At 42.6% G+C, this 8,867-nt stretch overlaps 2 protein-coding genes across 6 annotated transcripts in view; one reads left to right on the top strand and one right to left on the bottom strand.

Annotated features, from left to right (window-relative positions):
• Nucleotides 1–851: 851 nt before the first annotated feature.
• On the bottom strand, nucleotides 852–5,178 carry dkk3a (dickkopf WNT signaling pathway inhibitor 3a). The gene is made up of 7 exons (XM_041938149.1): nucleotides 4,891–5,178; nucleotides 4,516–4,635; nucleotides 4,374–4,433; nucleotides 3,264–3,356; nucleotides 2,324–2,468; nucleotides 2,078–2,234; nucleotides 852–1,960 (listed from the first exon to the last, which is right to left on the bottom strand). The coding sequence occupies exons 1-7, from the start codon at nucleotides 5,170–5,172 to the stop codon at nucleotides 1,873–1,875; spliced, it is 945 nt and encodes a 314-aa protein (XP_041794083.1). The 5' UTR covers nucleotides 5,173–5,178; the 3' UTR covers nucleotides 852–1,872.
• A 1,526-nt stretch (nucleotides 5,179–6,704) lies between these two features.
• The window catches only part of mical2a (microtubule associated monooxygenase, calponin and LIM domain containing 2a), a 35,514-nt gene continuing 33,351 nt past the window's right edge, over nucleotides 6,705–8,867 (top strand). For all 5 annotated transcript variants that reach the window (XM_041947105.1, XM_041947282.1, XM_041947193.1 and 2 more), the window contains exon 1: nucleotides 6,705–6,831. The gene's annotated coding sequence lies outside the window, so the exon portion shown is untranslated. The remainder of the gene's footprint in view (nucleotides 6,832–8,867) is intronic.

Here is an 8,867-nt window from a genome sequence, read left to right as displayed (position 1 = left end):
TGGAAATGCAGATATGGACAAGAGCTGGAATTAAAACCAAGTTTGGTCTGATTGTTTTTACTCATGTTGACTGAGCGGACCTCTTCTCAGGACTGTGTGAGCAGGTACAGACTGCTTGAAAGGCATTTTCATAGCAGATATTCTGACTTGCAAAAGTAGGAAAAGCACAACGGTGCTGTTCCATTCATGTCCCAGTGGGCAGCATGTACAGCACCAGGACCCTGAAACTAAAGCAGCTAAATGGAATTCAGCCAGCATTCATTTTATTTATTACACCTGTGCTTTTCCTGCAGCAGCATGTCACAATGGCTTACAGCAAAAATGCTTTCTACCCGCTTTGTCTCCTTTTTGTGGGACAACTTAAACATTATCATCCTTGTTGTACATAGAGGTTAACAACATAATGTAATTCCAATCATAGCTCCACCTGCTCCACTTTATTAGGTACAGCTGTACAATCTAATGCAATCCAGTTTACAACAGCCAGGAGCACTGAAGAACCAGGTGGTATCAGTGATCTTGATAACAATCCCACCATGGTTATATACCACGGACTCCACCAGTCAAAATCTACCTAGATTCAACCCTCCTTGGATGACCAAAGCATAGAGCATGATTACAGTTTGAGCTTGCACCTAACCTCACAGTATAAAGAGCAAAAATTTCAGATTTCTGTAGCAATCAGCTGTCAACAATAGTCAGCACTACTGTGAAAGTACTGAACCAACCCAACCATCTTTTGTGTACCTTAATGGGACTCAGAGTCACTGACAGTGAACAGTCAACCATCAGACGAATCAAAACAAGTCATAGTTACAATCAAATTGAAGTATGCATATAAAAGATCATATTACATAATAAATATATTTACATACAAAGAATACAGACAGAATAAATCAGAACATGGCATGCTGGACAGTGTTTCTTCTTGTCATGTGTATAATAACATGTCATCTGTCGAGGCCTCAGCCTTGGCAAAAACAAACATTACTTCTGTGGAACCAATAAACACGAGGATCTTGGCAGCAGAGCAGGTATTGCCAGGATCAAGCTGCAAGGTTTGCCCCGACATTTTCTCAGGAAGAACAAGGGAAAGTGCAGACAGCAAAAAAAAAAGCTTTGTTATAAACAACTTTGGGATATTCAAGCAGCTAGAATTAGATTTACTCTTAAACTTTGGTTTTGGTTTTATCAGACATGTATAAGAATGCAAATTAGCTTCCTAGATGGCAACATGACTAACTGTTGTCACTGTCAGCAGCTATTTACATGGTGACAGAACCCTTTGCGGATTTAGAAGAAACCCCACATGTTCTGCTGTCATGGTAGTGCTGGCATCCTGTAGATGAATATAGGTGTAATGTTGAGAAGAGTGAATCTGTGATACTGCTTTATTAGCCATACATGAAGCATGATTGTATCTGGTTTCCTTTTTTCCTAGTTCACAGTAAATGCAGCGAGACTGCAAACTGGGCAGAGGTGGTGAGGTGAGTGTGCTCAGTGCCTATATTGCATTCAGTGCATTTTGGAATATTTAGCTAAGGGTTAGTGTTAGATAAAGGCTAAAGTTACAATACAATGCAGAGATGCAGCAAATAGTCATGAAACCAGCATTTGGTATCAATACAGGACTTTGCAAATATAGTGTTCCCTGTTTTCTGTGAGTGACTTTTCCATTTACATTTTCTGAAACCTTTAAGGATGTAAACCTCAGGTCTCAATTAAAGCACATGAAATAAATATATTCTCATCCATTTTCCATGTGTTTGCCTCTTTGAATTAAGCTGGCAAACAGAAAGTGCTATGACTGTTTGCAAGAAAGCTCTGGAGTCTAGTTGTTTACAAGGCAAAGTGAATCAAATCAAGCTGTGTCTAGATTATATAGTCTATCTCTGAGTATAGAGTGTCTGTCAGGTCCTCTTCACTTGAGTCCTCTCCTTTAAGGCACATGGACCCTCGCCTGTCAAAACATGCATGTAAAGTTTTAATCTCTTGGATTTATGTAAACAGAGTCATTAGCCCAAACAACAAATACACAATTTAAGACATTCTGTCATATTAAATGCACTGCACTCACCCCAGGTGCTGGCAGTGGAGATCTCCCGCGCAGGGGCAGTGTTTCCTGGGTCCCTCATCCTGGACGTCCCAGGACAACAGCTCTACCAGGTGGTTGGAGGCACCGAAGCAGCGCTCACGCTCAATGGGCTTGGCCGAGCAGACAGGGAAGAGCAGGGCTGAACCCACAAAGAAAACACACTGATCCAATTTCTGGGAGGACGTAGAGAGACACTGAGCATATACTGCACTGTGTGCTGTACTGTACCTTTATGGAAAGCACAGCAGAGGTCTGGGCTGCAGTCAGTCTGATATTGACAAGTGCTGCCAGCCTCTCCTTTCGTTGCATTTTGACTGCACTGACCCCACACGCACAGCTGGTCACCACAGCACTCCCCATCCTTAGTACAGGGCTAACAGAATAGAAAGACAATGTCTTTCATTAAAACATATTTCGGCCAACAGTCAACATTTCAGCAGACATCTGTCATCAAATGCAAATTCTTTTTGCAACGCTGGTGTCTTAAAGTCACACACAATGTCTGCTTTGTTTTTTTTTCTTTTTGTTGTTAAATATGAATGAGATCCACAGGTCAACTGGTCTCTGACAGCAGTCAGACAGGTTCATAGTCCTACACACCCTCTATGAATTGTTACTTTGTTGATATGGCAACAGAGTTCTGGTTATTTCCACGCAGAGTTTTTCAGTGCAGCACTTTTGATAAGACTCAGATCCTGTCCTCTGTGTATTTATTATCCCTGTACTCTGTACCCGTCTTTGGCAGCCTGCCAGCATCTTTTTCCCTTTGCACTGCTTTTTGCTCTGCTACACCAAGGCCAGTTCATCCAGAGATGACACCACAGAATCAGCAATAATAACTGAGTCTTAAATAAAACCAATGGGTGAATCTGGGCATAGACTCACTATCATCACTAATATTCTGTTTGTTTTAGACGTCCTTCGAGAAAGCAGGGTGAAAGGAAGAACTCTTATTTAACCTTGACACATGCTGTCCTTTCATGTGAAGCTCACAGGACAGCATTCACAAACAACACACTCCAATTACACTTGTAGGCACACTGCAGTGCAGTCGAAGTGAAACCTCAGCTGCCTGGAAGCCACCGTGTGTGAAAGTGGCAGACTTGAGAAATAGTGCATTTTAGAGAACACTGAATAGTGCAGAGAAAGATAACTGAGGTTCAATTACCACATCGATTGCTTTGCAAGGGAGACACTTGGAGTCGTGTGTGTCATAAAGGCAGTACCTTCCCTTCCCACAATCCTCTTCAGTGATACATCCCTAAAGATAAGAGAGGGGAAGGATTACATCAGGATCTTTTCTGACTCCATGGTTTGGTCTTAACATTCTCAGGCCACCAGCAATCAGAGAGCTGTGTGGCTAACATGTGAGATAAGATGCCACTATTCATTTTCAAGAACACAAGTGAAACTCTGGATTTAATACACATTCAGGTCACAGTTAGCAAAATGAAGAACTAAATAAATGAAACTTTTAGCTTTCATGGGCTTCTTAGCAGCTAATTAGGCAGGAAGAAAACTTGCAAGATATTTAAGAAGAAAGAGGCGCCTCTTCCAGTTTTATTTTTACCTCTTGCATCTAGGACAGGCTCTTGTCCCTGAGTTACAACATGAACTGTATTTACCCATCCTGCCTTATGTGTCTAACAGCACATCATTCAATGGACTAATTTCTGCCAATATTCAAAGTGTAAAAGTAGCACAATGACAAAGCGTACAATATACTATCAGTGGTAATCAATGTCATTATTATTCTGACAAGGTAATAATTCAGGTGAATAATTTATCTGCTGTTTTTTTACTTGTGCTGTAACACTCTGAGTCAGATGAAGTGATCAGAAAATTGCTCTTTTAATGGGGTTTTTATACGACAATACTGTTAGAACAACTGTTTCTAAATCTGTGTTGTTGCATAAGAGCCCCTCCTGAATTTCAGTCACAAGCAGCAGCAGCACAAAGCACATGCTGCCACTTATTTATCAACAGTTTTGTGCAGTCATCAATTTGATAAATGCACTTGAGCTGTACGTCAGCATTTTTTAAACTTTAATTGTATACATGGCGCATGCAAAGAATGATTAGTGCTGAATGAAGACCTGAATGCACACTGTGCATCCCACACACACTGTTAGATGTCAGTGGCTGTGATGCTGCCACCGGACTTGATGCAATCTTGAGGCCTTTTCATGTTGAGAAATTCAAGCTGAGCAGTCAGAGGTCATATGAAAAACAGGAGCTCTGTTTCATTTAAGAGTGTAGGTAAACAGGAGGAACTTACATGATCAATACTGTTCCCCAGGTCACTGGACTGGTCGGCTGTGGTGATGTTGTTTGTCTCCTGTGTGAGGGTGGACAGATGGTTAGGTTTCAATCACAAAGGGGCACATTATCTCACTTTTGCCAGCTGTCTGGAAGCCCACCTGGTCTCCTGAGGTGTGGACAGATTCACTGTCAATCACTTTAGGAGAAGCAGTTTCATTGTGATGACTTGGAGGAAGGTCATCTGGATGAGGGCTGACACTGACACTCCCGTTGTTCCGCTAGAAGGATTGGAGAGATGATCAGAGGTAGATTTCAGGTAAAGAGCATGCATTCAGAAATCACTCTACTATTCTAGCTCTTTCCACTGCTGCCTCTGTTACAGTTTACGCAGAGATGGAGGTGTTTTAAGTTCTTTTAAAAGATTTTCATAACATCAGCCAATAACTTATACCAAATGCTGTTGTCAGCAGTGAAAAAATGCTGTGTCATGTAAAAACCTGGACGCTGACTGAGAGGTGCAACTGGCTGCCTACTTGGTGAAACGCATCCTCGGGCTTTTGCTGCGGATCCTCGGGCAGTTGCTCCACTTCCACGAACATGCGGTCCAGCTCCGTTTGTCCCTGCTCGGAATTATCCTCCAAGATGTGACTGATGCCCGAGTCCACTATCTCGGGGAGGATACCGTTGCTGACCGCTGTGAGAGCCAGAACAAGCAGGGCGACTCGCATCATGCTGCTGCTGCTGCTGCTGCTGGTCCTGCTGCCGGTCCTGCTGCTGTATTCTGAGAAGGGTGTGGTGATGATGCTGAGAAACATAAACAGCGTCACCGCAGCGGATACGTGTCCGTCACTGAGGGGGGGTCGTCACCTCATACACGTTCACCTCTGTAGCATTTCTTAAACAGGTAAAAACTCACATTTGCTGGTTTCAAGGTAAATATGTATAAACACTGCGTTCTAGCTTGCTCTTACGTGTGATAAAGTTGACCGGACTGCTCAAACATAGTTCCGGCCAAGTTTAACCACCGTTCTAAATTAGTACGCGAGGTAAACTGCGGGTAACCATAGCAACAGTAAGTTGGCTTCCTGCTAGCTATCCATTAGCTCTAGTTAACTGATTAACCAAACTTAACATAGGAGGTTGACCAAAAATAAGCTAACTGGCATTAAAATCTAACTTAAAAATGGATGACGACGCAGGCATAAAGCCTACCGTTTCTTCTGTCGTAGTTAAAGGTCCAAGGTGAGGCTGCAATATTGAACTCAAAGATGTCCTCGCGTAGCTAATTCGTAATTTTACAAAGTAATGGGCGCGACAGTATCAACCCTATCAAGACAATTTTCTAAATTACTTTATCCCTGCAAGTCCTTACGTCGCTCTTTCAAATCCAGCTCTGTTTACATTCCTGTAACTTCCTGTGAGTGATGAGTAACTAACGTTGCTGCGGAACATTGCAAATTTCTCTCAGGCAAATAATAGTTCGCATGACAACCGTTGGGCCGTTAGACAGCGTGTCCTGAAATTGGGGCGTTTCCAGAACGATACTTTGCTGTTGAAAACAAAATTCCGTCCATGTCCACTGTATAATAGGCAGAAAGACCAAGACCTGATCTCAAAACTATGCCAAATGAAACCACCACCGCTCTTCTGGTGCGTGAGAAAATGTGTTTCAGAATTTGGGTGAACCACTCCGTTAAACCAGACAGCCCGCGCACGTAGTTCCAGAGTTCAGCCACAAGGTGGCGTAATTTACTTTCATAGTAAATATCTCCTGGCCGCGGACTCAGCTGTGTGTGCCCACGTTTGTGGTGTTTGTTCCATGCTTTTGTTCATGTGCTGCGCTGACTACTGTTTCTGCTGACTCTTTGTAAAAGCCAAACCCGGAACCCAAACGTGTGGCGCCTGGTGGTCTAACGCTAACGGAATGAGTTACACCTGAAAAGCCAGTGTGTTGTATCAGCATGAAGTTTCCCTCCTGATCTCTGCGCTGTCCGTGCCCACATAATCTTGATATTTTAGTTTAGGCTCATGCCCGCGCCTTTCTGTGACGTTTTTATGCGAATATGTCATGATTTAGCTGTTAATTCTATCCGATTTTAGATTTGCAGTCCATTTACATTTAACCCCCCCCCCCCCCCAAAAAAAAAAAAAAATAAATAAATAAAATCCAATCTTTTGTGTAATGAGCAACTTTCTTCCTGTGGGGCAAGTTCGCAGGCGTCGGTGGGTGGTCGGTTAAGTAGTGAACTATGTCTTTGGCATGAGAAAGTCTGAATCCTCTGGATTAAACAGCAGCCACGGGAGCTGCTCAGGGATGTGTCTGACTTCAGAGCACCGCCCTCAAACTCTGGAATCAGCCGCACGGAGGAACTGCTGCTTGTCAGCCTGACTGAGGACCGACACACTGCAGCCCAGGACCGCGTCTGACCGAAGACACTGAAGGACCAAGAGTTCGGATTGGGTTGAGATAAGATGTAAGTTCTTCTGTTTTACACCTGAGTTTTTTTTGTTTTTTTTTTTGTCTGGCCTGAACAAGTGAGTGGCGTGAGAATGAGACACCTGACAGAAGTGCTGTTTTCCTTATTTGAAGCCAGTTTAACAAGCGCTCCTGTGTGACAACCAGACGAGGTTATATTAAGAGTTATGTCAGAGGGAATTATCAACAAGTGGCCTACTGAACCAACACTGGCTAATACATTGGTATCAGTTAGGACGCCGATAGTGAGATCATGCCGATTTGAGTGTGAGCTGGGTACACTGGTTTCTGGTGAGTTTGGAGTTTTATGAACACGTGTTAAATCTCTTGTTTTATTGTGAGCGCGGTGGCTTAACTCCGTCTGAGAGGAGTCAGACATCTGGGCTCGTCTCTGCCCCCTGATAACAGAAATGTTACCTCCACCTGACTAACCCGCATTCTTCTTGCTGTGCTGATGTCTGTGCCATGAATCACTTTTGAGTGAATGTGTTTTCAAACATGCCTCAAGGCAAACCCATTCAAAGTGGACTTTAAGTGGACGTTTTCTGTAAGTGCAAAGAGAGTGGAAAGAGTAGGAACAGGTAAATCTAGGAAAGAATCACCCCTCACCAAGGCCAGCCTAAACCGATGGTGGTCCTGTCAGTACAAGTTAATGAACTCTGTACGGTGTTTTGATTCTTTTCAGCCTTTCTTAAGGCTGACTCCACCTGCTCAACAGCTTCCACAGCATAAATAGCCCTCAAGCCTGTCTTGGGGGGGTGTAATGACACAAACTGCATAATAAAGAAAGGCGTGGTGTTGGTAGGCTGTACTGTCAGGTTACTAAATGAATCTTAGTGAGTGACAGAAACTGTCTGTAAATGTTTTCTAGTGTGGTTAATATGCAGCTACTGACACCAGTCAAATACACAGTTGAACCTTTTATAAAAATTGGACTCCAGATGAAGCAGGAAAGAACTAATTTTGGACCAATGAGAACAAAACAGCTGTCATAAAGAAAATGCTTTGATTAGTTAGTGAGACTTTATGACATCTTCAGTAGGACTGATCTGCTTCTCCTTCTTCCACGTTTCAACATACCCCATGTGCACTCTGTCTGCAGTGATTCATATGTCTTGCAAGATGATGCACGATTCGCTCAGCAACATTTTTAAGGAGGGTCACTAGAGTCATACAAACAGTGGTATTTCGCCTTCCCACTGCCGTATGAGCAATCATTTCCTGTGTACTTTACAACTGTTAAAGATACAGCATACCCTTCTCCATCAAACTGGAAAATCCCAACTTTATTTGACTCTGCCAGTGAACGTGCTAACGTCTAAACAGTGGTCATACATATATTATCAGGTCTCTGGCGCACATGCTGATGGTCTTTCTGATTTATGCTCATGGAAATTAACAACCTCTTTGTGCATAAACATTCAACTGCAAACCGCATTATTCTCCTCTTGCTGAAATTTCCCTCTCAGTAAGCCTTTTTGAGTCATTCGTTAGAGTCATGCTATGATATAAAACATATGGGAAGACACAGTAAACAGTGTGTTGCTCAAAAAGATAAGTAATCTTTTCACAAATGCGTGTTTCACCATGTGTTTTTGCCAAATAGCTGCAAGGCTTATGTTCTGAAAATGCTCAGTGATTACATATTTAACTAAGTCCTGTTCTACTTTCAACAAATAAATTTCCTCAGAGCAAAGGAAGATACAAACATCATGTGATGTCAACACTGTATTTCAGAGCTGTATTAACAATTGTAACTAATGTCCTGTATTTCACAAGAACACAATGAGAATTTTGGAGGAACAAACCCGACGCAGAAAACTAATTCAGTTGACATTTACATACGAACTTCCACATTTTTCAAATTGTCCTTTGACTCCTTGCCAACAGGTCTGAAAATATTTTGAGCGTGATAGGCTTCAGCGCTGCTCCGCTCACTTACAACTGCGCATTTTTGTGCCAGTGTTTCATTTTTAGTTTGTAATTACCAGCTTTGCTAGAGTTTAACAACAGTGTGTGTGGAGATAAAAACAG

This window comes from Chelmon rostratus, chromosome 1, assembly GCF_017976325.1.
Source record: "Chelmon rostratus isolate fCheRos1 chromosome 1, fCheRos1.pri, whole genome shotgun sequence".
NCBI lineage: Eukaryota > Metazoa > Chordata > Actinopteri > Chaetodontiformes > Chaetodontidae > Chelmon > Chelmon rostratus.
The sequence above is the reverse complement of the archived record's forward strand: the minus strand, read 5'-3'. Positions and strand labels throughout refer to the sequence as shown.